The sequence below is a fragment of the Agelaius phoeniceus genome, chromosome 8, assembly GCF_051311805.1.
Source record: "Agelaius phoeniceus isolate bAgePho1 chromosome 8, bAgePho1.hap1, whole genome shotgun sequence".
Classification (NCBI taxonomy): domain Eukaryota; kingdom Metazoa; phylum Chordata; class Aves; order Passeriformes; family Icteridae; genus Agelaius; species Agelaius phoeniceus.
In genome coordinates this window covers 14,608,629-14,636,421 of record NC_135272.1, presented here as the reverse complement: position 1 = coordinate 14,636,421, position 27,793 = coordinate 14,608,629, and the positions used below count along the sequence as shown (strand labels likewise).

The following is a 27,793-nucleotide window of genomic DNA, read 5'->3' as shown; positions in this document are numbered from 1 at the left end:
ACCATCTCTGTTTTGTTTTGTTTATTACATAATTTAAACATTTTGCTGATAAAGTATTTTTTGTCAATGACTGTTTTTTTCATATAGCAACAGAAAAAAAGAAAAAGGCTCCAAAACTTTTGACAAAGGTGAAATTGGTGGCATGGCAATTTCAACCCCTTTCCCGCCCCCCTTTGTTTATTTTCTTTTCCCAAAAGACGTTTGAAGTTCATTTCACTTTCAGCAAATTGACTGTTAAAAAGTGGTGGTTCAAAGACCAAAACCCACAAGCTTCTTCCCACACCTCTCCTGCACCCTGAAAACTCCCATCCTCACCTCCCCAGCAGTCACATGGATCATCACAGATGATTGTTTTCTTCCCACGCCCACCCAAAGACATTTTTCCAAACCAGTCCCCGAGCTGAAGGCCCCATTACAAACCCCCATCCCTCCCCCCATCCTGTGAGTTTTACTGAGCAGGTATGTGAAGGTAAGAGCAGTAGGGCAGAACAAACTCCTCATCCTCACCACAGCTAACTTCACCATCCCAGCCACGTGGATTAGGAGGCCATGGCATTCCCAGCTCCCCTTCTGTATACTGGAGGGAGGATCAGAGATGACTTTTGGACATGGCTCTTTCTTTCTTCCCCCCCTCTCCATGGTTTAATTTTCTGCCTTTCCTTGGGGAAAACTTGCTCTCTTTGCTCCCACCTCAGAGGTGTTGCTCCCCAAGAGGTTCAGTCCCTCTCTGTGTTTTGGAGGCTGGTTGCCACCACTGGGCTTGGAGCTAAGGAACACAGGGGACATCTGGAAGGAGGGGAGGCGGCTGTCTGGGGTGACTGGTGTGTTAGGGTGGGGAGGGCAGGGAGGCTGACCAACAGAACGTGGAGAGCAGCCCAGCGAGTGGCTGACACACCCTGGGTGCCTCAGGGCACTCACAGGTGCCACTGCCAGGGCAGCTCAGTGGGGTGGTGCTGGTGGTGACCTGGCTGAAGGCCTCCCTGGAGCAGAGTCCCCCACACACTCACCACCTTCTCTGCTTTGGCATCTCCATATCTCCTCATCCTATGGGATATGTACTCAACCACCTGGAGATGCCAGAGCTGGCACTGAGGGACTCAGCTGCCAAATTTAGAACAGTTCCCAAAGAAATCTCTCCATGCAGAGGGAAATCCCTGACAAGGAAACACCTCTTGTGGCCTTTGGGTGAGTCACATCATTTCTATCTTTCTGGGAAGGGCAGTGCCTTCCTGAGAAGTTGTTGACTGCTACTCCTAATATCCTGTCTGCTGCAGGGACCCTGTGGCTGTGGGTTTCCTTGTTTGTCCAAAGTGGCTTGCTGTTCCAGGGATGCCAGCAGCACCCAGCAGGCTGCCAAATTTAGCACAAAGTCCCACCTTGGGAGTTTGCCTGAGAGCTCCTTGTGACCCTTTATGGACTTTTAAGGGACAAAATAAAAGAATTTTCACATTTTTCCTTGAAAGACCCTGGAGGACTCTCAGCCACAGCAGAAGGACTGTACCCAAAGTGATCCAAGGTTACAGGGAGCAAAGGGAGAGGAGAAGGTGAGGGCCAGACCTTCCTGATGGCTGTGACCCTCCTCAGGAGCTGTTCAGGATCCTTGTGCCCAAGGGATGATCTGTAGGACACGGCCCTGCTCCAGCAACCCTCCTCTCCACAAGACTGCAGCAACTGCTCTGCATTACCTGTCCTGCTTTTACTGTGAGCATCTCCACTAGGATCCATCCCCAGCATCAGGGGGAGTGTCACAGGAGCCTGGCTTGTCCCAAGGAATGTGCAAAGCAGCCATGGCTGGTTTGGGAGGGGGAGGTTATCATGCATTTAATGAGCTCTTCAAGGAGAGGCAGAGAGTAGGAGTGGTGGGAGAAGATGGATGGAGCAAAAATGGAGATCTGGAGGGTAGGGGATGGGGATGGACATGGCCAGGTTTGGGGTAAATTCTCACCAGAGGCTTTGGCTCACCACCTGCTTCTTTCTACCCCATAATTTCTTGGCCCCATAAAAGGCAGATCCCTTTCTAGGTGCTGTGGGATAGAACATCACCCCACCTTCACTTTCCTAGGGAGTGGCTTCAGTTCTTGCAGCTAGGGGAAGGTGAGATGTGACATTCTCTCCATAATGCTTCAGCAGCAGCGCTTACCAAGGCCTCTGCTGCCATTTAGAAACGCCCTCTCCATCATTTTCAGGGGCAGGAGGAGGGTTTTGTTATCTGGGTTGTCTCATGGCTGGCCTGAGGAGGTTCCCCTGCTGTGGGGCACTGAGCTGGTTGTGTTACAATTGTCTGCTGCCAGCCAGGGTTTGGTTGGTCACTGGGCTGAGAGGCCCAAAGGGCTCACACTAAAGTTACTTAATTAAAAAAAAAACCAAAACAAAAAAACCCACCCAGATTTATTGAGCTTAGGTTGTGTAAGATGATGCAGAATAGGCAGCCCCTGCTCTGAGCATGCTGGGAAGATGGACTGAGGGGACCATTTCCCAGGGACATGCTGGGAGCACAGGGAGCATGTTGCTCCCTGACCAGCCCCTCCTCCCTCCCCATGCACACAGGGCAGGGCAGTGCCCCAGAACAAGAGACCAAACCATTCCCTGGACATGGCTGCACAACAGAGTGTTGGTGCTGGGGGTGAGAGGCAGACACGGGCAGGAGGCCATGGGATGGGGAGAGAGATGGAGACACTGAGAGAGAGAGAGAGAGAGAGAGAGGGGTGATGCAGAGCTGCAGGCAGGCGGGACACGGGGCTGTCTCCCTGCGAGGGCTCTTAGCCAGAGGCGTTGATGTACAGCTGGCTCTTGAGGATGTAGTCAATGACAGGCTGGCAGAGGTAATCCACAACGTGTCCATCGCCGTGCTGCAGGGCCAGTCTGGGAGTGTGGGGAGAGAGAAAGGTGTCAGAGCCCACTTGGGTGGGGCAGGTGTCCCTGCAAATGGAGAGGCTGGCTGGGGACACCCTGCTCTGTAGTGGGAGTAGCCCTGCTTCACCCACCTGCTTTTGGTGGAGCTGACAACTGACATGGGGTGGTTTGAGTCATCCTTCACCACCAGGATGTTGTTCTGCAGGGGAAAGAGGAAAACAGGAGTGAAGGGACAGCTTGAAAGCAGATATCTGCTGCTCCAGCCTCCCCACCCCATCCCAGCAATGGGATAACCCATTGCTCATCCCATCCACCAGCTGAGAGCACCTGACCCTGAGATGCTTTGTGTCCCATGACAAAAGTGTCCCCCTGGGTAAGAGAGCCCTCTCTCAGCCTTCCCTGGGCACACGTGCACCCTCTGACTCACTTTGTACTTGCGGAGGATGGAGGAGTGGTTCATGATCCGCTCGGGGTCTGCTCCGTCCCGCGGCACCACCACGATCCCAAACTCCCCGACAATCACCTCCATCTGCGAGCAACACAAAGTGTGGAGAGCTTCATAGCCACCCCATGCAAAACCTCCCACTGCCTGCCAGCCCTACCCTGCCCTGTGAAAGCTGGACCACGGTCTGGAGGACCGTGATGGGGAGTGACTTTGAGGCTACGTCACCAGCCTTTGGCAGAAACATGGAATTGTGCAGGCAAGGGCTCGGCAGTAGATCAAATAAAAGGCAGAGGGTTAAATCCTAGTAGTAGACATTGTGGTCAGGCCTTGAGGAGAACTTGTGGCAGAAGGAGGTGACAGCAGAAGAGGTTGCCCAAGGTGAATGTGATCTCTGCCTGGCTGGAAGGGTTCATGAGCAGGATTGGATGTATTGGTCCTGACAGAGGTTTGGGAGGGTTGTTCTTCCAAGCTTGTTTGGCCAAATTTGCTGCTGCATGAAGAGCACTCATAGTGCTCACACCTCTCAGATGAGACAAATCAGGCTCATCCAAAAGAGCTTTGGGTCAGCAAATTCAAGCAGCAGCAGTCTGTGAGGAGGTGCTGCTGCAGAGAGAATTTTCTGCCTGTGCTTTGATTCATTTCTGCATCCTTTGTGCTGGGCTCAGGGCTTGGCTCATTTCAGTTTTTCCAGCCCTTCAAAGGAGATGCCTGCTGCCCAAATGCTTTAAAAAGTTAAGGATTGAAGATGTGGTAACTGATTTTTGAAGGCTGAAAAGTTCAAGGAGGGAGGTTTGTGTTGACTGCCTGATTTCAGGGAGGAGCTGGAGGAGCCCTCACAGCCAGCATGGCTCCAACCAGGAGCAGCAGGTGGGGCAGCAGCCCAGCCCCTCTCCAGGGCTGGTGCTCTCCCATGAAAATACAGCTTCTTCCAGCAAGGACCAATGGTGAAAGGTGTTGATTTGGGTCTAAATATGTTTAATTCCTAACATCTGAACCACTCCTGTAAATACCTTATTTCCTACCTGCATACCTCACTCTGCTGGGATTGGCATCTGCTTGATACTGGCTCCTTCCAAGGAACAAGGAGTGGGAGCACAGCCTTTGGAAGTGCCTTGGGATGGGCTTACCCTCCACCCCAGGTGACATCCTCTGCATTAACGGGGTGCAGTGCTTGGGGCCGTGGAGCCCTATGGAAATGTGCTGGGGAGATGACAGTCAGGGTAGGGATGGAGGAGGCAGTGGAGATGGTGGGCACAGCTCCTGTCATCCCAAGGGACCTGGCGGCTCCCAGGAGCACTGGCTGTGGGAAGCAGAGGAGGAGGAGCATGGAGGGGTGCCTGGCAGTGGTGACTCACATCTGCCTCGTTCCAGAGGCCAGGGATGCAGAAGGACTCCAGCAGGTCGCTGCCACAGAGCAGCAAGATGCGAAGCTCTGGAAAAGAGAGGAGAGAAGCCCAGAGGTGGGAGCACAGGGGGCTGAGAAGGAACTCCCTCCCCCACACCCAACTTTGAGGGTTGGCTTTGCAGCTCTGCAGGAAAATTATGCTGTGGGAACTTTTCTGCTCTGACAGGCCCATAAAGGTTAATTTATTTGCACAACTGCCCGATAAAAGCCATAAACACCCTCCCCCAGAGGGGTGAGAAAAGGTGGCTACGTGGGAAAATGCCTCCCTATTTGGCATTCCCAGGTGGCCAATGCTCTGCATGGTGCTAGTGCTAGGATGGCTGTAGTCCCAGGCTGTGTGTGAAAAGGGTCTCAAAACTCCCCATGCAGAGCTCTGGGTGATGTCTGGTGGGGGTAAAACCCCTAAAAGCCTTTAGAGCAAGGGGCACCATGGCTGGTCAGGCAGCCAAAATCTCTGCTGCTGTCTGAGGCTCTGCAGGGCTGCAGGCAATGCGGGCATGGGGGGACACCACCATGGGAGGCCAAGTTTGATGGCACTTGAGGGGCCTCTCAGGACAGGGCGCCATGGCAGCTCTGTGCCAGTGCTGGGAGCTGTGTCCCCATGGCACTCCCTGATTTCAGGCTGTTGTCTGTCAACAGGACTAGGCTCAGCCCAGTTAGAGCTGTTTCTGTTGCATTCCTGAGCCCCAGTAGGTGGCACCAAGGTGAGATGATCCTGTGTCTGCCAGAGCTGCCATGCAGATGCTCCCAAGCCATGCAGCACTCACCCAGGAGTGGGAGCAAGGTGGGGAGGGGCTGTGTACTCACCAATCTCCTCATATCTCATCACTGTCCCCAGGTTGGCATTTTCATCTGAGAAAGGGCAGCAAAAGAGAGGTTGGTGCCCAGCCTGGAAGAGGGGTTGGGAGGAAGGGTGGGGAGGGGGTCTCTAGAGGAGATGCTGGACCTTTCCTCTACGTACCCACAAAGGTGAAGCGCTCCATGGGTGGGCGAACACAGCAAATCCGGCTCAGGCTTTCTCCCACCTTCCCCAAGATCTTTGCTAAAGGGGAAGAAGGAAAATTAATGGGAGGGAGGCTGTGCCATTAACACTTCCACATGCTTCAGCCATCCTGGTTCTGCAAAATGCTCCTGTGCCTGGGTGTGCAACTGCTCCCAGCATCTCCCAACGCCTCCTCTCACGGTCTTAACTCCCAAGAGTGCTCCACTCTGCTTTGAAGGGACCAGCTAGGCAGCTAAAATCACGAAGAAAACCATAAGATGTCAATTTTAATGGAATTTAAGTAATGTTCCCTCTTCTCAACTAATACCTTTATGGTGCACATCCCTCTGACTTGTAGGGAACCCCACTGCATCATCTCTCCTGCCTGTTCATCCCTTGGTACCAGGTAGCCTTTCCTTCTGTTGGTCTTGCTGCCTAGACATCATCCAGCTGAAGTCCAAGGAGATTTCCATTTTAATCTGCTCTTGGCTCCTGCCCTTGCTGTGCTGGATGCTGATTCCTGCATCACACCCCTGCCCCACCCTGGACTTGCTGCACCAAGGCTGATGAGACACCTGTCCAAAATTAAGGCGATGGAGCACTGGTCTAATATTTGGCAGCCCTGGCTGGGAGGTAGGGGTAAGCAGCCACCCCCCTGTGCCCTGTGCCACCCCCACCCACCTGCAGTGGGCTTGCTGGAGACGCTGTTGTTGTTGTTCTGGTAGATGTTCTGCGAGGACTCGTTCTGGGGCTGGCCGATCACAGGGGTGATGGAGGGCGTGTTGACGTTGGACAGGATGCAGCCAGTCACTCTCTGCAATCAGGGAAGGATGTAGTTGGAACAGTGTCTTCACCCCAGCAACCTCACAAAACCTTTCTGACCCTGTAAAAAGCCTCTCACCCCTGGTTCAAGGTTACCTTTGGTGACAGGCACATCCCAGCTCGCTTTAGGGTCTCCAGTCCCATCTGACCTCACCAAATGGGCCTGGGACTATCAGGACCCTGTGGATAACCTGTGGCTTGTGTTTAAGGTGGTATCAACTTTTTTTGTGTGGGCTAGCAAGGAGCATATGTGTCCTCTTACACTCCACCCATCCCTGCAGGAAAAGGAGGGTATCACCAACAACTCCCTGGCTTCAGCACCACAGTGCCTGGATGCATTGGACATCCTGCTGGGCTGGCTAATGCCACTCCTGTGCCTCCTGTCTGGGCTGTCTGTGAGCTTGTACAATGCTCTTTCATCCATTTCCTGTCTTTGGTTTTCTTCCTGTATCTCAGTGTACCAGTAGCTCTGCTACCCCTGTCACCCAAGGGCAGTCACCTTCCTCCTTGGCTTTCAGGACTGCCTGGAACTTTTCCTCCTGGCGTTGTGCTCCCTGGGGACCTCCCAGATGCTGAATTTTCCTGTCAAATCTCTCTGTCAGGTTCATACAGTAGTTCTGGCTCAGCTGGTGAGCGGGGTGGCCCCTCCACCCCTCCCTCCCTCAGGGAGGAGGAAGCAGGGTGTCACTAATGATGTGCCCATCCCTGCTTTGAGTCTGCCTTAAGCCCTGCTGCCCTCCTGCTGTTGCTGGGTCCAGGATGGCTGCTGGCTCCAGCTGGGAGGGCTCCATTTCCTTCTGCCATCAGGGCTCAGACCTCAAAGCAGCTGTGACAAGGTCTCACCCCTTCCAGGTCAGGATTTCACGGTGTTCCTGCAAGCCTTCTCGCTGTCAATCTCTGATGTGTTTTGACTGTTGATGGCCATGAGCTGGGGAAGGGCACCCCCACCCCTGCAGTGTCCCCATGCCCTCACCCTGGTGCACCCACGGTGCAGGGGCTGCCTCACCTTCATCAGGTCACGGTGGTGCTCCAGCACGCTGCAGGTGGTCTGCCAGGTGTCCTGGTAGCACTCCCAGGGGTCCACCCTGCCAGGAGCACAGCAAGGCAACAATGCTGCTCATGGCCACTGCCTGGACCTCCTGCCCATGCCACCTCCTGCCCACTGGGCTGGCCAGCAGTGCCATGAGCAGCCATCCTCGATCCCTCAGCCCTGTCATGGACCATGTCCTTCCTCCAGCCCCTCTGCACAGTGACCCCTAACAGCTCTGGAGAGCTGAACGTGTGCCTGGTCATCTTTCCATGCTTGGTACCCAACTAACAAGCTTTTTTTGGCTTGGATGTGACTATGTGTGTCACAACCCTCTTTCTGTGGGCAGCCCAAGATGCTTCTGGTGTCACATCAACCACCAGATGCCACATGGCAATGCTGGGAAGGTGAAAGTCTGCAGGCTGGTGCTACATGTGTGGGCAGGGAGGTGCCACAGCACAAGGCTGGAGTGAGCTGAGTGACTTTGGGTACCACCCAGACACCTCAGGCTCAGTGAGGGGCTTGAATGACTCCCCAAATCCTGAAGGGTGGTGTAACCCTCCTCATCTGTTCTCTGCTGGACTGACAGGGGAAGGTTTCTGATGTGTAGTCAAGCTTGGGCTGGGAGGAAATTCATCCTGGAGCTGTGCCAGCTGGTGGCATCTCCACTGTGCATGCAGGACTTTGCCCCCCTGGTGCAGGGAAGGGGCAGTGCCAGCTGTGCCACCCACCTGATCCAGTCGGAGGACTGCACGGCCAGCTGGCACATGGTCAGGCGGTGCCGGCTGGAGACCAGCCCCTGCACGACAAGGGGAAGGAAGAGCACTCATGAAGCCTTGTGCCCAGCCGGGGCTTGCAAACCCTTCTGGGGCAGAACATCAGGCTCACTCGTGTGAGACAGGCCAGGAGGATTCCTTCCTGCCCACAGAAGTTTATTTAAGCTCCTGTTTGCTGGAGGGGAGGAGTCTCTGTTGGGCTCAGCCCTGGCTACGTGCTCAGGTGGTGAGATTTGCTCAGCAGCACCACTCCCAGACCTGGGCTCCAACGGGGCCAGCCTGAGGGGGTGATCTCTTGATGAAATTCCTCCAGCTTTCAGGAGACAAGTGAGCTCAGCACTCCTAATTTCGCAAGTGCTTCTAAAGGTCACTCATTTGCATAATTTTGATATTTCCCCCTGCCCCCCCCCCCCCAAAAAAAAAAAAACCTAACCTAAACAATTTGCTTTGAAATAATTAAAACTAAAAAATTCCCACCAACCCCCACTTAAGGCATCACCACCAGTACTGTTTTGGATGGGAATGTTTCTCTTTGCTGTCTTTGGCTCATTTTAGGGTCTCACTACAGTTTTTATCTAAACAGCAAGAGGTTTCCTCCTCTCCCTTCTCTCTGAGACTTTCCCAAGGTCAGGAGCTGCCTCAGGCAGAAGAGGGCTGTGAAGGGACCATGGGTCAGGCAGTGCTGCCCAGTGCTCATCCCCCATTTCAGAGACACCATCTCAGCCAGGAGGCAGAAGGGAACTGGGTTCAGCACCGTTTTCCCATAGGAGTCGTGCACGGGCGAGACGATGCCGCCGATGACGATGAAGCGTCCGGTCTTGTGCAGGTAATCCCGGGCTCGCTCTGGAGGGGGCACAAGGAAAAGGTGGAGGGGGTTTAGCAGCACCCACTGAGCCCTGCAGCACCATGGCAGCCACCAGCCATGGCCCAGCCAGTCCCTCACAGCCACACAGCTGCTACATCCCTCCCGTGTGCTCTCTCCCATCCCACCGTGTGCTGCCCGTGTCCCAGCTGTGCTAAGAGATGTTCAGTTTCAGGCTGGTATTTCCTAAAGGTGGTATTGGAAGATAAAAGTGCTGGTGACAAATTGCCAGACTCGCCTGGTCTCCTACATACCTACCCCAGTTACTGAGACAGCACCAAGGGAAAAGAAGATAAGGAAGGTAAGAGCAAAAAGGCAGATAAGATTGATGAGCCATTAGAAAGTTAATTTTTTCTTCAAGATGTATAAAATATTTTGGATTTGCAAATAAAATGAGCATTTCTGAAATGGAGGTGCTGATTTCAGGATCCATTGGCCATCCCAAGATGTCACTGTGCATCACATCCTTCAGGCACTGAACTCAGTGTCTGGCACTGCTCTTGGGGAAGGTGAGAGGTCCTTCCTGAAGGGTGGGTGTTCCCAGGGGGGCAGTGGCTGCCACATCCCTGGCAGTGTCCAAGACCAGGTTGGATGGGGTTTGAAGCAACCGGGGTTAGTGGAACATGTCCCTGCCCATGACAGGGGCTGAAGTGGGATGAGCTTTAAGGTCCTTTCAACCCAAACCATTCCAGGATTCTAAGTCACTTGGACAAATTTTTTTCATCCAAATTTTGAAATTTCTGCTCGGGAATATTATCCAGTTACTGTCAGTTAAAAGTAAATTAAGGAAATATAATTGCTATGGACCTTTTTTCCCCCTTGAGGGCATTGAGCAGCCTCAGGCCTCTGTGACAGCCTGTGGGAAATTTGCCAGACTTAATATAGCCTCTTCCTCAGACTCACCTGAAATCCTCACTCTGGCTGCCTTCCCAGCTCTTGTGCTTTGGACACACCAGCCTCCAGAGAGGGAAAAGTGGGCTTAAATCATTTGATTGGTGCAGGGAGTAAAATTTGATGCACCAAAATTATCCTTCCTGCCCTCAAAATCCCATGAGAGCACATGCAGCAAAACACAGTAGGCTTGGGTTTGGTGTTTTTTGCACAGGTAGGGAGAAGCAAAGATTGATGGATCAGCATTTCCCTTTTTTATCATAATGCAAATTAAAATGCAAATTAAAAGAAAAAGGAAATTCCCTAACAAAAAAGATGCCATTGAGTTTTAAATGAACACATCCTTTCATTATTTCCTGATTTGCTCTGACTTGATTTTCCTTGCCAAAGGAAGATTAAAAACACTGATCTGTCCCTCTTATGTCCCCTTTATAAAGTTCATCTTTCAGAGGAGCTGAACTCTTTGCATGTAAACTCTGCTTCAAGCTCTCAAGGGTGGTTGATTGTATTAATCTGCTCTGAGTTCTTGGTGGCAAAAGCCAAAGGTTTTCCCTGGTTTACCAATATCTCAAGGTCTGTGTTTAAACAGCCTGGCACCCTCTCCACATCTTCAGACAACCTGACCCATGCTGCTGGCATGTCCTCTCAGCTCCAGCTTCCAGCTCACACCAAACATCCACCACCACCTTCTGCCTTAATAAAACATTTCTTCTGCAGAAAACAGGCCCTGGAACAGGATGCCCTGAGAAGTTTTGGATACCTCATCCCTGGAAGTGTCTAAGGCCAGGTAAGCAGGGGTTTGGAACATCCTGCTCTAGTGAAAGGTGTCACTGAGGGGGTGCTGATGGCCTTGCAGCACTCAGGGAGGGCTCTGCTGCTGGCAGGAGAGGAGTGCTGCTGCTCTGTATTGCTGTCAAAACTGCTCATTTGGGATTTAACCTGCACAATCTGTAAAAATGAGGCTGCTTTCTAAGTTGGCATCTACATTTCCAAGAGCTTGTTGTCTATCTCAGAAACACTACATATAATTTAAATATGCAAGGGAAGTATTTGGGCAAATGTGGGCTAAGAAGCAGCAGTACAGTGTAGGGAGTGTGAACACCTGCCTTCTGGTTCTCTCTTGCCCATAACTTTCCATTCCTCTTGTCCTCTGTCACAGATTCCCATCCCTTTCCCAGCCCATTTCTTGCCTGTTGAATACCTGTGATGTCCAGAGATCACACCAGACCACAGAAACCCCCTCCAGTATTTTCATTTTCAATGAGCACTCTATATCCTGCCACAGCAGTGCAAGGATGTCAGCCTGTAAATGCAGAGCTCATTCCTTGTCTGGAGTAAATTGTCTGTAATGCTGCAGGCAGCCTCCATGGCTTTCAAACCTTGTTGACATAAATAAGCTCAGGGTGGTGGCTCTGCCAAGACATGCATTAGCCCCCTGGCAGGCTCCTTGTGGGATGGGAAGCTTCCAGCCATGGCTCTGTGCCTGGCAGCTGCTGGCTGACCACAGCCTTGCTGTGTTGGGCAGGGACAGGGGTGACACTTGCACCCAGCCCAGGCACTGGTGACACTTTCCTGCTTTCCCAGCCCAGCTTTGCTCACCTGCCCTGCAAATGCACTTCAAGTATTCTCATCTCTGCTGCTTTCCTGAGAGACAATGATAGGGAAAGACCAGTCAGAGGATATGCTCCAGGGCTACAAAACTGAAAAGTGATGGCTTTGTCCAGTTTGAATGAAAAAATAGCATCCCACTTGCCCAATAGGAAATCAGTCCTTATTTGAGAGATGTGACTTTTTGGAGGTTCTCACTGAGTATATTTAATCACAATGTTTGGGCTCCTCTCCATCACCTAAATTGACGTTACTGAAATCAAATATTCCTCAGATTCAATTTTTCAAGGTGTAATTTCAGATTGTATTTGCTTTGCCTTTGCTCCTGGTCCATCTGCACCCCTAAGACTTCCTTTTTTCTAATTTTTTTTTTCTTACAGAGTAAAGCCAGAGGCCAGCTCTGATTTATGCCCTTCCCCCCACAGGGGATTGAAGCTGCAGCTTGCTCACACTGTGCCAGCTCTCTGAAAACACACACAAGGTAGCAGGGAGGCAAGAAAGCTCTGTGCAGCCTTCATTGCATGGCCCTGAGAGTTGGGACAGAGAAGTTGCACAGCCACAGGTGATGGAAAAGGCAAAACCATTTCCCAAGTGTCTCATTTTTATTTTCAGCAATTTGGCCTCTGACATCCTTGGACAGGAGATGGGACATGGCCATTAAAATCCCTTCTTCTGCAGGAGAGAGTGACCCAGATATGCCAGCACACTTTGTTTTATTCTCAAGCTAGCAGCACTTGCAGGACCTAAATGGTGCTTCCAGAGCTCAGTGTGGGCAAGGAGCCAGCAGTTACTCTCAGTCTAATTGAATTATGTGTATGTATATAGATATATATATATAGATAGATATTTTTAAAAAAAGCCCTCTCTGAATGCCAAATCAGGGATGTATTCATGAGAGGTGTCCTCCTCCCAGAGCCCAGCTCTCCTGCCTACCCCAGAGCCTTGTTCTGGGTCCCTCACCCACTGTCAGATCTTGCTTAGAGCTGAGGAAACTATTGGCATCTCCCTTCCCTGGGCTCCCAGAAGAAACATTTCTACCAGAGCAAGCCCTGGCTGCTGCTCCTCAAGAGAGGTCCCTCCTTTGGGAAGAAGCAGGAGACTGATTCTTCACCGTGGGGTTGGCCCTTCCCAAGGCAAGCCTGGGGAGATCCTTGTGTCCCACTGACCCAAATAACCTGTCCTACCTCGTGCTCAGTGCCTCCTAGACAATTTCAGTCAGATTCTCAGGAGACTTCTAGCTGGTAGAAAAATCCCATTAAGCCCCCTAATGATTTTTTAAAAGATTTTAATCTCTCAGCTAATTGCTCTGTTACACTTTTCCCCACCCCATTAGTCCATAGCTGTACCCAGGCACTGTGGAAATAACAAATATGGGAAGGGCTTTGTAGGCACATAGTTTGTGTACTTAAAATTGGGAGTGGGGCTGGCCCAGCCTCATCCCCAGTGGGTGCAGCTGTGAGCAGCAGGTGAGCAGCACTGACAGCAATGAGCCATGGAGTGCCCAGGGGCACTGAGCAACCACCAAAGGGAGCAGAGGGCACACAGGGGCAGGGCATCAACAGGAGGGGATAAAAGGCTGGGCTACAGAAGGGTGGACACTTGCAGCCTTCTGAAGTGGTGAGGTGTTGCTCTGAATGGGTTGAAGCTTTCTGAAATTGCATGGTGATACTCTGTGTACCGTGGTCATCTCAGCTGTGGCATGTGCTGTGACAGGGCTTCAGGTGTTGCTGCACATCAGATTTATCAGCTTTTCATAAGCACAAAAAAGCACTGGCCACCAAATGCCTCAAGGTTTGTGGTGGAAGAGGAGGCTGTGAAAGGCCCCGAGAGGTGATGCTGCAGGACCTGACCCTGCCAGCCCACCCAGGTCCCCACCAGTGTCCAGCTCAGAGCCACACAAGTGATGACTAATGAGACTCATTCTATCACCATCTGTTGACCACTCCTGGCTTCAAGCAGAAAGGTGAAACTAGGTGTTTAAAACTAACTAACTAAAAAGAATAAAAGTGGGAATCTGAGTCACAGTAAGCTGATCTAGAAATAGCAGAGCATTTCCTGGAGTCCCAGCCAGATGGGGCCTGGGCAGGGGGCCTGGCTTGTCCCAGAGAATCTGGGTTTCCTCTGTGAAGCTGTAGAGGGACAACCTATTTGATATAATTGAAATTGAAGACATCCTATTTTCCCCTCTTTTATTAGAAGTGGAGTATTGCAAGAGTCAGTGTGTCTGAGAAGTTACACAGGAGTCCAGGAAGAAGAGTTCTCAGGCCCTAGAGCTTGAGAAGAAACATCTGAGGAAAAGCATGGCAGAACAATCCAGGCCAAGATGCTTTTCCCTCCTGTAGCTGCTACTCCTGCTGCCGTGGAGTGGGAGGGAGCAGGCAATGCCCATCAGGTGAGCAACATAAGAAGCACAAGGAGCTGCTTCTTGAGTTGAAGTGCCACCAGCTCCTCCAGGGAGGGACTGATCCTACTTTTCTGTGATCAGCACAGTGCTGCCACTCTCTGCACTTGTACAGAGAAGCAATGTAAATTATTGCTTGGAGATCTCCACTCTGGTATTGCAGGGAGAGCAGGGACGTTCTCAATGCCCTGCTGGATCTCACCTGAGGGCAGCTGAGTGGGTGGACGTGTTAAACACCTCCATGAGGTGTTCAGCACCTGGGTATCTCAGAGATCTTGGGGCTAAAGTGATAAGGGAAAGCATCTAATGGGATAAAAGCAACTCTTAACAGATGGTTGGATGGCGCTTGGAGCAACCTGGTCTAGGGAATGGTGTTGTAATAAAATTATCTTTAAGGTCTCTTCCAAACCATTCAGAGATTCTAAAAATGGATGGAGAAGAGGCCTTCACCTAAAGAAGGTTTTTTGAACTGTCTTCTGCAGGACAGCACTGAAACAACTTGCTTAGAAGCCCTTGGAGAAGGATTGAGCATTTCTAAGTAAGGTGATTTTTTTGTATACGTTGAAGTGGAAAGTGAAAGGTCATGTACATTTCCCTGTCTGGTGCATTAGCTGTCACCCCACCCAGCAAAAGGGTAGCAGCAAAAGGCAAGATTTTCACTATTCTGCCATGGTTTTATATGTCACTTTAGTCAAAATGTGGATAGAACATCCAAAATAGGACAGGCACCTTAATGTACATCCCTGGAGAGGTCCCAGTCCCCACCTCACTCAGGGAAATTGGTGTCACACAGTGCCTTTAAAAAAATGAAAGGGAAATAAAACCCCACCAGATTTTCACACTTGTTTTCCAGTGCCCTAATTTCCCTGTGGAAGCACTCTGTTTGTTTTCATTTCCAAGCTGTTGTAGCACATCAAAGGCAGAGCTTTTTACGTCCTGGCATGTGTGGTGCTGCTCCTTTGGACTGACACGTGGCAAGATCACAATCCTACCAGGAGCAGAGGATTTATGGTTCCCAATTCCCCATGTAGCAGGGATGAGGAGCCTTTGTCCAGCTGGTCTTGGGCTCCCTCCACATGGAGCTGACCCCTGTGTGTCTGACCTAGGGCCTGCTTTGCTGGCAAGGTGTCTGAAGATGCTGACCTTGTGTGGGATCTGTGTTGGCTGAACCAGGACTGTGCAGGCAGGAATCATCCCAGCTACAGAGAGGCAGGGGGATGCTGGTCAGGGTGTGGGGTGACAGAGCCATGGTAGGATTTCAGGCTCAAGGTGACACCAGAGCGATGTCACATTCCCATTACTGCAGCTGTGTAGCAGTGAAACTCTGTCTCTTTGCAGACCCATTCCCAAGACCCCATTTTCCCCAAAAAGGAATATCAGCCATGTCTTTGCACAAAGCAAACGTGCCAGAAGCATAGTTATGTGTTTAAGCATCCCCAACCCAGCTTGTCCTGGGAAAAGTGGATTTTCTGCTTTCCCTTGCCAATGAACCACAGAGAAACATCATCTCCTCAGGGAAGGCTTAAGCTCAATTAGGGGCTGTTGGATTTTCAGTGAAAATAGAAACCTTTGTGTAGCAGGGGCTGTGCAAGTTCTTCCTTGCCTGGCTCGGAGATGGGTTCTCCACCCATCCCATGGGGACCTCCTGAGCCTCCTATTTCAGCTCTGAAACAGACTTATCTCAGTTAATCTTCTCATGGGGCAAGCCCTACAGTGGCTTTGAACATGCATACTTCTGAAGAATGTAGGCTTTTCTGTTCCCAAATATTGATTTAGCAAATTTCTGCTGTTATGACCAAGATACATCCAGTGGCTCAGGCTCACTGAATATAGTTGATGTTGAAAAGGGGGAAGAAAAAAAGTGTTTCTGTGCCAGGTTGCCTTTTCCAGCAACAATATTGTTTCAGTGGAATGAGAGCTTGTGCCTTGGCCCTGGTTTATTTTCAGGGCTGTGATGGGTACTATTGACTGTCTTCTCACAGAGCATCTGAAAATCTCTCCCTGCTTGGCTGGGCACTGGTGGCATCATGGAAGTGCTTGGATTGAGGGGTTATAAATACCAGAGAGGGCATGCTCATGTCAAAATCCAGAGGTGCCCTGGCTTTGTCTCTATCTTATGCTCATTTTTCAGTCCTAAGAGGTTGTTGGGTCTTCCCAGAGCTGCTCTGGGCTCCCTGGTCCCAGCTGGAGGTTGAGGTCAGGATTAGGATTAAGGGTGGAGGTACTTGTGCTACACTTTGACACAGGTGGACTTCCTTGGCCCAGAGGACCTCTTGCAGGCCCCCAGCCTTGCTGCCAGAAGGGATTTTGGAAGCCACAGGGTTCAGAGGTGAGGATGCCCATTTTGGGCCAGTTGCCACTCAGATGCAGGAGCATCAGCACAGTCATGGCCCACTCCTAGCCCCGGCCCCCATCCCTGGGGTACCTGACCCACAGCAGCCTGGCAACAGAAGGGTGTGGCTCCCCCACTGCACCACTCAAGCAGTTAAATGAGCTGCCCAAGGTTACATGAGAGATGTGGGCTGCTGGTGTTTAGCATGCAGCTAATTGATACCTTGGCACTGCACAGGCTGATGTTAAAAAGCATCAGAGAAGACAGTGCAGGAGGTGAGAGCATCACAGTGAGTGCAAATGGTTTTTAAATAGAAGCAGAGCCCCTGTTTCCTTCTTGAATGAGGTTGTAGGACTGGATTTCTCACTGCCAGGTTTGTTTATAGTCGGTGGAAGTAAAAGGAGGTATGTGGCACATTTTGGGAGGTGGCATTATCATAGAGCCAATGTGATGTCTCAGAGATTGTAATAAATACTGCTAAATATTTAATAGCTTATGAATGTTTTAAAAGAATCTCTGAATAGTTATTGATGGAGTTGAGTCTCATGCTCAGGAAAACTCCTCACTCTGGGTTACAAAGAGGAGATGCTTGAGATGCAGGAAGCTGATGACAAAGGCTGTGAAAAATGAGTCTGTATGGGGTGCAGTGATGGGAATGTGACATCAGCTGATATGGAACGGTGCCCAGAAGAGCCATGGGTGCTGCTCTGTCCTCCCAGCAGAGCAGTTTCAGTGTGTTTGGGGCGGGTGCTGGGTGTGCTGTGACCCAGCCCCCTGGCACCAGGGCCGGGCTGGCGGTGTCGCTGCCGCGCTGAGCCAGGGGCACAGGGGCCAGGCACAACTCACCTTCCCAGAACCCTCGTTCCGAGGGAAGGGCTCGGCTGCTCGCCGTGATTTCAGCGGCTCGGGTGGCAGTGGGAGCTCCTCCGCTGTGTTGCAGAGGGATGGATGAGCAGGGATGCCGCAGCTCCCCGTGTCTGACGCATCACCCCCGGTGTTTTTAGTGAGATCTGTCCTGGCTCTGCCCTGGACAAGTCATCCCCACTGCGCTCTGCCGCTGCTGCTGAGCTCCAAAGCTGCTCAGCCAGCCTCTCCCTGGACAGCCTCTGTCTGTCCGTCCTCCCGGAGCCGCACGGCACCTCCCGCTCCATCCATCGATTCCTCCTGCTCATTACTCGTTCCCATTTCAGCCGAGGAGGAAATGGAGCCACGAGGCAGCCTCACAGGGCCCCACTTCTTACTCGTGTTGCAGACAGCAAAGTCTCTCTCAAGCTCCTGAGAAGCTTTTGTTAGATGGAGGGGGAAGGAATTTTGCTCCTGGACATTTGCAGATGTATTGTTATTGAAGCAAAGGGGAAAGGGTGAAGCTGTCACACTGCTCAGGCATTTCTCCCAGCTCTGTCCCAGGCAGCGACGCTCTCATTAAACTGCTCTGCGGTTCAGTCATCTCAATCAAATAAGAAAAAGTGATTCTTGAAATTCAGGACATTAAGACAATACATCATTAACAAAAGCCTCAGCTCCTGCCTCTTCATCCCTCTTTACTCAGAGAACTCCATCCTTTCATCTCAAATCCCTTGCTATGGGATGCAGCAGCCTCAGTGCTGCTCCTCTACAAGGATTGCAGTGCACAATCAAAGAGCAGCCTGCTGAGATTTTTAATTGCTCAAGTTTTCCTAAGAACCAAGCAAGAGGGTTTTATGTTTGATAGCAGAGTCCTCTTTCATTGTTTTCCACCAGAAATGTTTTATACCCAACTGTTGGTTGGGCTATTAACTCTCTTCAACAACAGATGCACATAGGACCTAAGGAAAATTTAATTAGACAAAAAGGAAAGAGTAGTGGGGATTTGCTGACTTTCAGGGTTCAGGCTATTTACTGGCAGTGTTTTTCTGTGCAAGTCCAGGTCCTGGGCACTGCTTGAAATGAGGTAGGCAGGGAAACTCCACAGTCAAACAGCTTTAGAATATCTGAGGTACCAAAACTCCCTATCAGGAGTGACACATCTGAGAGACATCTCACAAATCTCTTCCTCCCAAAGAAGCTGGCCTGGAGCAACCCATCACCCCATAAATCCACATGCAGGAGATGAGACAGCCTGGATACAGGCAGATGATACAGATTTGATTAGAATCCTCTATTTGCCATCAAGTGCTTCATAGTACCCAAAACCTAGCTGTTAAAAAGCCAAGTACCTGTGACTAAGTCAGAAAATGTCCCATTTTTTGGGGGGGTTACCCAACCTGCTGCCTCTGAGACCAGCTCTGAACATCCCCATGGACCCCAAACTCCACCTTGCTGGACTTTGTGGGCACTGTGCACCCAGAAGGGAGAGAGGAAGGCTGAAATCTCCCTCTGCAAGAGCAGGGAGGCCCCAGTGAAGCTCTGATACTTGCAGGCTGATAAGCAGAGGTGGAAAGGGGAATCGAGGGGTCATCCAGTCCCTGGAGATGAAGCTGTTCTTAGAGCTGGGCAGAAATAAAACTGTGGTTGATGAGCAAAGCTTTGTGAATGAAGCCAGAAGTTTGCACATGAAAAGAAGGGATTGTGAAGAATTTCAGAATTTAAAAAGGCAAGGAAAAAAATGTCTAAAGTGCCAAAATAGGGGGTGTGGGCAATTCCAGAGGGGCCTTTTCTTCTACAATTGAAGAAAAATGAATTAAAGAAAATAGAGGAAAAAAAGTCAGTATCAAAACACAGCATGCTGTTTGACCAGGTACCATTTCACTCCACCAAAACCCTCATTTCAGTTTGAAGAAATCACCAGAACAATCCTCCAATTCTCACATATCCACAGGACATTACAAGCCCTTCCCACTGCAGAACCTACAAAGAAACTACATTCAGCACCTTCCTTCCAAATCCAGCTATTTTTTGGCTCTGTCTCCAACTCTGAAACACCATGACAGAGAACCTGGAGCCTCTGACCTTGTCTGGTGATGCTGTTAATCCCAGCTTTTTATCCAAGACAATCTTCAAGATGAACTATATTTTTTTTATTGAAAAATTTGCTTTCTACCTTGCTCTGCAGAGTTGCCTTTTGGTTTCCAAGCTCTGGACACAGTTGTGTTAGGGCTCCCTGAGCTGGGACCACATGGGGAAGTGATTTAATTGTCAAAGCAAGCACGAGCTCGCTGTCTGGCAGAGTGCCAGCATGGGCTGTGGTGTGTGAGGAGAGCTGCATGGATTAGGTTTTGCTTCTGACGTTGGTGCCTTGGCTTTTGTCCTTTGGGTGGCATTGCTTGCACGGGAAGGGAGGAGGAGGCAAACTGAGAAGATGCACTTTAGCCAGCTGGGTGTCTGTGCCACTGAGTGTGCCCCAGTGCTTTGTGCTGAGACCCAAAATCAGCGTGGGGGTGTCTCAGGGGTTCCCCTCCTGAGCTGGCTGCAGGGCAGGGGGGATAAGCAGCAGCTCATGCTCTGTGCTTCTCTGAGTGGCAGCAAGAAATGGAAGTGAGCATCCTGGGGTTGGTGTGTGCTGGCTGAGGTGAGCAGGTGGGCTCCCTGCATCCAACAGTGGTGGGGGTTTATGTGGCTTTAATGCAGAGTTTTGTCCTGAATCTTATTTTTCTTCTTTGATTTGGCTCTGCTTTTTCTTTTAGATAGCTCCTTAGGTTATAAATGGAGTTTCATTTTGGGTTAAAGACCACCAATGTTTATGTCAAGCTTTGGAGAAAACCTTTACCCTCTCTGTCCTTCTGTCTTTCCTGCCCACCACAGTAACATCCCAAACTTTTTCTTATAGCCACTGGAAAATAAAGCTGGAAAATACAACTGACATTTGTGATTCAGAACCCTCTCAAAGCACAGCTGATACCACAAATAACTCGGAGTGTTTTCAGGACTATGTGGGTGTTTGTCTCAACCCCTTGGTAGGGATGGCTGTACATGACTGTGTCTCACCTACTTTTTTCTTATATGTCATATATCTTAGGCAAAATATTAATTTATATGTATGATATTCATTTTGTCTATACAGATACCATTCAGCCTCATTTGGGGAGCCCCAGTGATCCAGAATTTTAACTGGCAGATGAAGCAGGGAGCTCTGTTGCAGTAAGTTCAGCTTCTTACAAGGTTCAGTGGTGGGATGCAGTTCCAGATTTGGGATTGTAAGAAGAATCCCAGCTTTCTGAAATCCCAATGATGAGTCTTAAATTTGTATGACTGATGGAAAGAATAACTCAATGGGAATCTTTCCCCCACTAGAAGAGACTTCCACATAATTAACTAATCCCCTATTCAGGCACAAATCCTATGGGAAGAGGTTGGGTTTTGGTCTGAATAAAACATGGTAAAATCTACACTGAGAAAAATGACGGTTGACATACAATGGTGTGTTTACAGTGAGATACCTGAGCAAATATTGTACTTCCTTTTGGCTTAATTAGTGTCATATGTTAAAGAGATAAATAGTCTTTCTCTGTGTTAAGGAAAAAATCCTCCTATTAGGTTCTCAAAGCCCAAATATTTGTCTGAATGATGAAGGCATTATTTTTTGGCAACAAATTCAGCTATTTGAAATGCATCATTTACAGGATAGAGCACTGTTTTGGTTGGACTCTTCTGGCTCTAGTGCAGAGCTGGAAGAGTAACAAAAATTTTGGTTGACATTCCTATGGCTTCACAAGATTACACTTTTTGAGGGGGGAAGTGTTCCTCAAACAAAAATGATGATGGATTTAGAAGCTAAATTCTGTGTCCTTTCCTCATGGAAGTCTCCTTTGTCCTTATCAGGTATCTGAAGTATTGTATTCCAGGAGCTCTACAGGACACGTGCATAGAAAAATTCAACATCAAACCATCCTTTTTGAGCTAAAACCTGTCTTCCTGAAAGATGTCTGAGTATTTATTTACAGCCTTCCTGTGACAGAGGATCCACCAGGTACCCAGGTACTTTCTCATACTACTTGATTACCTTCACTCAAACCCACACAACAGATTTGTAGTTTGAAGTGGTTGCATGATCCACTCTTGGCATCTCACCTGTACTTATTCTGCTGAGCAAAGTTGCTCACTTTCATCACATATCACATATCCCTCCCCTAAGCATAGGGCAGGGATATGTGATATCCCTCAACATATTTAAGGATGGATCTAGACTGAGCCTCCCTAGTCTCCTGCCACAAAGCCTGGCTTCCAAAACTAATGTAATTCTTCTCACTGTTCCTCAGAGAAGGGCTTTGCTAATGCTGTACATGAAAATAATACAACCTTTCTTTTTCTGCTTGATATTCCCCTGCTCATATCTACAAGGGTCACATTTGCTGCTTTATTTACAGCACCACACAGAGTTTGCATTCAGTGGGTTGTGCACAATCCCCCCTCAGTCCTTGACACCACTGCTGTTTGGCAGAAGACATTTGCCTTTTGTTTATATTTGAAGTGTGTTCTTCCCCGCTGGACATATGACTTTGCCTTTGACTCTGCTGTTGAACAAGCCCTTTTCATCAAACAACCAGAGTTAGGCAGCACAACTGACTCATTACCAGCAGGAATTGCTATTCTGCCCACTTTGGGGTCATGACCACTTTTTGCCATCAGGGATTATATATTTTCTTTCACATCTTTGATAAAGATACTGAAGAGTACTGAGCAAAAAGAAAATCTTACTGTGAGTCTATAAGAACATGCACTGCATACTAATATCTCACTGATCCTTCTTTTCTAAAATACATTTTGTTACTTGTTGTTAGTCCACTGAATAAGGGCCACATGGATATCTTTAGTGTTGCTTAATCAAAACAGGACTAAATGTGAATTACAGAAATTTTTTTCATCAGTGGTTGCTTCCATCAACCAAGTCCTTGTAATTTAATTTAATAATTGTTTTTATTTTTAAATAGTTTCTCTTGATCCTTGTTGGCAATTTCTTTTTGCTTAGGGGATAGGATATATTTTTTTTTAAATTTCAAGCATATTGATGCCCAGGCCTACATTTTGCTGCCACTTATGAAATGGAATAACAATATGATCCTTTGCATCTAGAAAACCATCATTTTCTAACCTGAGGTGCAACTCATTATGTTCTACAAAAACAAGGTCTAATGCAGAAATACCCCAAGCTGATTTCAAGTATTTTTATATAGTTTATATATTTAGAAACTTATAAACAGCTTTTTGAAACCCCAGGGATGCTTCTCCATTGGTAGCACACGACCTTCAGTCTCTGCTTCCCAGCCTTAAATTTCCAATCAGACATAAAGGATGAATCCTGTCTCTGCACTCCAGGGTGGTCTGCAGTGGACACTTCACCCTCCCAGGACTCCTCCCCGGCCAAGGGAGCCACTGTTTGCATTGGGATTTCCAGGCATTTTGAGCTTTACCCAAACAGTATCTACGGCATGTCAGACCGGCTTTGATGGAGACTGCCCTTCCTCTCTCCCTCCTTCCCTCCCTCTTGTCTTGCCAGGCTGTAGCAGTGATTCCAGCATCCCCATCCTCTGTATCATCACAGGGACGCTCGGTAATATCCATCATCTCGCACAAACGTTCCCGTTCCTTCAACCTAGTATCAATCTGATGCTTGAGTACTCCAATATCTCCATTAAGTGCCTGTATTTTTGTTGACTTTTGTACCTGGCTGTGGCTGCTTGGTTCTATCTCCTCCCTGGTCAGAGGAAATGGAAGTGCTGCAGCGGCTGCAGTCTCGCAGACCCGAGGACGAACAGCAGCGGACAAACAGCGCCAGGACCGACCCCGGGGGCTGCGGGCCGGGAGCGTGAGAATGTGAGTGCAGAGAGGGGACCCCGGCCATGCCAGGGGGACAGCCCCACAGGGCTGGGGACAGCTGCCAGGGGTGGGGAGCGGGTTCGGGAGGCCCCGGCGGTCCCCGCCCGCGGCGCCTTCAGCACCACCCGCGGCGGACAGCGCCCGGCCCCGGGAGCGGAGCCGCGCTCGGAACGCGCCCCGAGCCCGCAGCGGCCCCATCCCCACATCCCCACCCCGGGGGCAGCCCCAGGCGCTGCCCCAGGCCTCCCCCCGCCCTTCCCCGGCCCGCCCCGCCGCCGCGGACACTGACCGAACATCTGGATGTGCCCCTTGGTGATGGGGTTGAAGCTGCCGCAGGCCAGCAGGATAACGTGGGTCTTGGTGGTCTCGGTCATGGTGCGGCCCTGCCCGGCCCCGCCGCGGTCTGAGGCTCGGTGCGGCTGCGGGAGGGAGGAGGGCGGAGGATGGAGCGGGGCCGGGCGGGAGCGGGGGCGGCGCCGCGGCTGCGGGAGCCGGGCCGGGGCCGCCCCTCGGCAGCGCGGCCCGGGGCGCGCCCCCGCGGGGTCCCGCACACGCGTGTGTGGTGCGCTCTCGGTGTCACAGCCCGCGGGGACAGCGGCACTCGGCCCGGCACACGCACAGAGATGGGCACGCACCCGCTCTGTGTGCGCTCACAGCCACAGGGGCGCGGCAGGGACACGCCGGCATCCCCAGGACTGAGGAGATGGAACGGGAGGTTCAGCCTGCAGATGAGGAGGCTGAAGGGTGACCTTATCACGGCCTACAACTCCCTAAAAAAAGGGTGCAACCCCTTGGGGGGTCAGTGTTTTCTCCAGGCAACCAGCGACAGGACAAGGAGACATAGTCCCAGGCCGACAGACATCAGGAGGAATTTCTTCACAGAAGGGGTGATTAGACATTGGAATGGGCTGCCCAGAGAGGTGGTGGAGTCACTGTCCCTGGAGATATATAAAGAAAGGCTGGACGTGGCACTCAATGCCATGATGTAGCTGACGAGGTGGTAATTAGTCATAGATTGGACTTGATGGCCTCAGAGGTCTTTTCCAGCTTAACTGATTCTGTGATCTGCACAAGTCAGTGCTCATGAGCAGCAACATGTTCCCCCTGCTGCTCAGGCAGTCCCTGCATAGGTCTCCCAGCTGCTCCAGCCCCAGCACAACATTGCTGCAGCCCATTAGGGAAAATAACTTGTGGGGCTTCAGCTTCACCCAACACATCAATTTCATTGCCTGAAAGAGACCAACATTAAATAGATGCTATGCATTCACCAAAAACCAGACTTTACTGCAAGGCAAACTAGTACCAGACTACCCAGCTGTCTAATTCTCTAAATGTCTCATTTGTAGGACTGCAGCATTGTTGTTCTTCACTAAAGAAGCTCCTTGCCCTGAGCAAGAGTCAGCAGAGCCCTCTCTGCCTGCAGCCACTAAGAAGAGCTGCATGCAGCTGCCTTCAGCCCCTTCCTGAAGGCTGTCCTGGCCTCATCTCTGGCTCCTACATACAGATTTTTCTCTCAGCAGGGAGTTTTTTGCCACCAACAGGTCTCCCTTGCTACCTTCATCTGTCTTCCTCCTCTGTCCTTAAGAGGACACTCCCCAGACATTAATTTCTGCCTTTTCATGGCAGAGGCTTTTAGCCCTACCCACAGCACTGTGCTGTGTTTCTCCATGTCCTGTTAAGATTAATTATTAACAGTCTTTTGCTCGAAAATTTTTTCCCTCCCAGCTCAGCCAGGTGCTGGGATACTCATCAGCCTGAGTGATATGAAGGAGCAAGACCACTAGGGAATGAACCTAGGAAATCAGTGTTCATCTCCTGCACATTCCCACTCAGGATGGTGTCCTACCCCCTTCCCTTGGAGGTGGTACAACTGCCCTGATATGAAATATGGGGGTGTGCCCTTTATGAGAAGATTTTTCACTGGTTCCTTTTATATAGAAGAGGCTGAAATTGAGGCGAGACAGCTGATTTTTTTTATTAATCCTGACCCCATTCCCTGCCAATTTTGCATGGGAAATTTTGCAGGGGAGCATGTTTTCCCTTCTGCAGCTTATACAACCTGCAGCTGTAGGAGCATTAAGCGCTGCTGTTGCAGAAGGCACAAGTGGACAAAACTGCTGGTGGCCAAGTTCTCCCACTGCCTGGTGATGCCAAACACATCCCACTGCTCCTGACAGCTCCTGCCATGCAGCTGAACCTCTCTGCCTGCTTTGTTTCACACGGAGAGTTTGACCTTAAACACCACTGAAAGATCAAGATCACCCGTCCAGACGTAGGTTACACACTGCCTGGCCATGGTGGGGACAAGGTGGAACCCAGCACTGCCAGGCCATGTGAGGATGAGGTCTGGGCAGGCTCTGGCAGAGTCTGTAGCTCTTCCCTGGCTTTCCTGCTGGATGGTGAGTGATGTGGTAAATCAGCTGTCACTTAGCAACGCTGCCGGCTGGGGAGCGGCGGCAGGTTTTGGTGCGGGAGCGATGCCTGCAAGGCTGTGCAGTGGTTATTTCACCTTTTCCCCCTCAGTGTTTCCTAACCCAGCGTGTATTTTCTTTCACTTGCTGCTTTCCCTGAACATGTGGGTGCAGATTTCCCATGGCTGAAGACAGCAGCCCCAGCTGCAGGAGCCACATGTTCCCTGCCAGCCTCCCTGGGGTTGTTGTGCAGTGCTGGAGCACCCCGAGACCCCCAGTGGATTTGAGCTCCAGCCCAGCCCATGGTGGCACCTGCAGAGCTGGCACAGCAGGACACAGAGGGGGCAGAAGGATGATTAGCTGGGGTTTATTCCCTGAGGGAGACAGCAGCATGGACAAACACAGGGACCTGCCTACACAGAGAGCTCATATCAGCACTGCAAAATCGTTGTCTATGGGACTTGAGACCTGTTAAGCACACCTGGAACATGGCCTGAGGCTCACACCAAGGGTATTTCTGCACATGGATTTGTCCAGCTCTTCACCATCTGCACAGCCAGGCCTCAAGAGCAGGGGGCTGTGCAGCAGAAGGCAGGAAGGTCATGGCTGTGTTCATGGGCTGAGGGATGGGGACCCCTCAGTGCTCCCTGCACTGCCTCTCACCTTCTCCCTCCTCTTGGGAGCAGGAAGAGAAGCCTTCCAGCTTAAGGCTTTTAAACTAACAGTCTGCAAACTCTTCGGAAGAACTCAAATCTATCAGAGAAAAGGACAATTAGAGGGGCTTAAACCATTTGTGAACCCATCCTGGCACATTTTGGAGCCTTTTCTGATGAGGGTTGAGAAGCACATTCAGTTCTGCTCCCCACATGCTAGCCCTATGACTCTAAGAAATTTTTGTAATGCAACAATGCACTTTAAAAGGAAAAAAAAAAAAAAAAAAAAAAAAGAAAGAGGCCTTTCCTTGAGAAGAGGCAAAAAATCTTGAATAAGGGAGTGCTCACCTGATAGCCCAGTTGGAATAAAACCCCTGGTTCCCACAAAGGCAGATTTTTAGTTTATACCCATTTTTGAGATACAATCTGAATGTATCTAGCCAAAACTCAGGCTTGCAAACCCAGCCCATGGGAGGGAAAGGATTTGCAAATATAAAGAAGCCAGACTGAGCTGGCAGATTGGGCCAGGCCAGGCAGGCCAAGCTGACCCAGTTGCTCATGGAACAACAGCATAGGACAATAAATGGAAGCACTTGGGAGTAGCTGCTATGCTGGGAGCCTTGTTGAGATGGAGGGAGCTGCCAAACCCACAGTGACCAGGTCTGAGGCCACATGGGGTGGGACAGCCTGGCCCAAAGGGAGAAATCTTCCATTTTGGATGACCCTTTGTAGGAGTGGATATTCAAATAAAGAGGGAGTAAACAAGGCTGAAAAGCAGCCAGTGAAAGACATGACTTAAAACTGAGGTTTGAAAAATTATGAGTAGCCTGGGGAGCTCTTCTCAGGGCTTGGTTTCTCAGGGCTTGGTTCATCATGCACTGGAAGAAGATGCCCAAGGGTGCCATGAGATAAAGCTGGAGATCTATAGAGGTTGAGGACTGTGAACTGACCCCAAGTGCTGTGCAGTGCTTCTGGGACACTGGCCTGACATTTGAGGCAATCTCCTGGGGAAGGTCAGCCTGGGAACCAGCTCCTCTCTTGCCCACGCTCAGCAACACCAGCTGGCCACAGGTGCAATTATCTTGGCAGCCCTTTCAATGTTTCTGAGGTTACAGCTTGGATCAGTCTGTGCAGGTGGGATTGTGGCTGGGTTCATGGGATGGGCAGTGAGGCTGAGGCACTCAGCATGGATCCCTGGGAATGGCTGCTTGCTCTCTCCTTTCCAAAAGTGAGCTAGCTTTTAGTCAGTGTGAAAGGGTACTTCTGCTCAGAATGTGCAGCACTTATTCTCAAAAAATTAAAAGGAAATTTGTTACTTTATCAATTATAAGGATTAGAAGGAATTTCTCTAAGAAATGAGGCCTATTTTATAATTTTTTCTTTCTTCTGGGTGATATTTGCAAGGAAATAATGAAGGCTTAACAAACCTCTACACAGTTGAAATTCCTGAAGTTTTACATAGAGGTTATATTTGGGGAAAAGAGATTATTATTAGGGTTAGATGAGGCTTTTGTCACTAACAATTCAAAATCTAAGTAGGATAATCTGGGATGATAACAAATACGCTTTACTCATGATAACATTACCAATCAG

General features: G+C 50.2%; 2 protein-coding genes across 2 annotated transcripts in view; one reads left to right on the top strand and one right to left on the bottom strand.

Annotated features, from left to right (window-relative positions):
* Positions 1 to 6: 6 nt before the first annotated feature.
* NMNAT2 (nicotinamide nucleotide adenylyltransferase 2) lies at positions 7 to 23,711 on the bottom strand. Its single transcript, XM_054638461.2, has 11 exons — positions 23,426 to 23,711; positions 9,065 to 9,153; positions 8,266 to 8,333; positions 7,514 to 7,592; positions 6,367 to 6,499; positions 5,665 to 5,745; positions 5,511 to 5,555; positions 4,654 to 4,730; positions 3,281 to 3,382; positions 2,985 to 3,052; positions 7 to 2,862 (listed from the first exon to the last, which is right to left on the bottom strand). The coding sequence occupies exons 1-11, from the start codon at positions 23,508 to 23,510 to the stop codon at positions 2,760 to 2,762; spliced, it is 930 nt and encodes a 309-aa protein (XP_054494436.1). The 5' UTR covers positions 23,511 to 23,711; the 3' UTR covers positions 7 to 2,759.
* Positions 23,026 to 27,793, top strand: part of SMG7 (SMG7 nonsense mediated mRNA decay factor) — a 56,630-nt gene continuing 51,862 nt past the window's right edge. The window contains exon 1 of the mRNA XM_077182052.1: positions 23,026 to 23,133. Coding sequence (XP_077038167.1) covers positions 23,132 to 23,133 — 2 coding nt within the window. The 5' untranslated portion in view covers positions 23,026 to 23,131. The remainder of the gene's footprint in view (positions 23,134 to 27,793) is intronic.

Bases quoted from the DNA above. Each gene is read 5' to 3' on its own strand.
- NMNAT2 (XM_054638461.2), bottom strand. From the start codon at position 23,510: ATGACCGAGACCACCAAGACCCACGTTATCCTGCTGGCCTGCGGCAGC. The intron at 3,383-4,653 runs GTGAGTCACCAC...TGTTGCTCGCAG, and splicing joins GCCTCTGGAACGAGGCAGAT to ATGGAGGTGATTGTCGGGGA. The intron at 3,053-3,280 runs GTGAGTCAGAGG...TTTCCCCTGCAG, and splicing joins CCATCCTCCGCAAGTACAAA to AACAACATCCTGGTGGTGAA.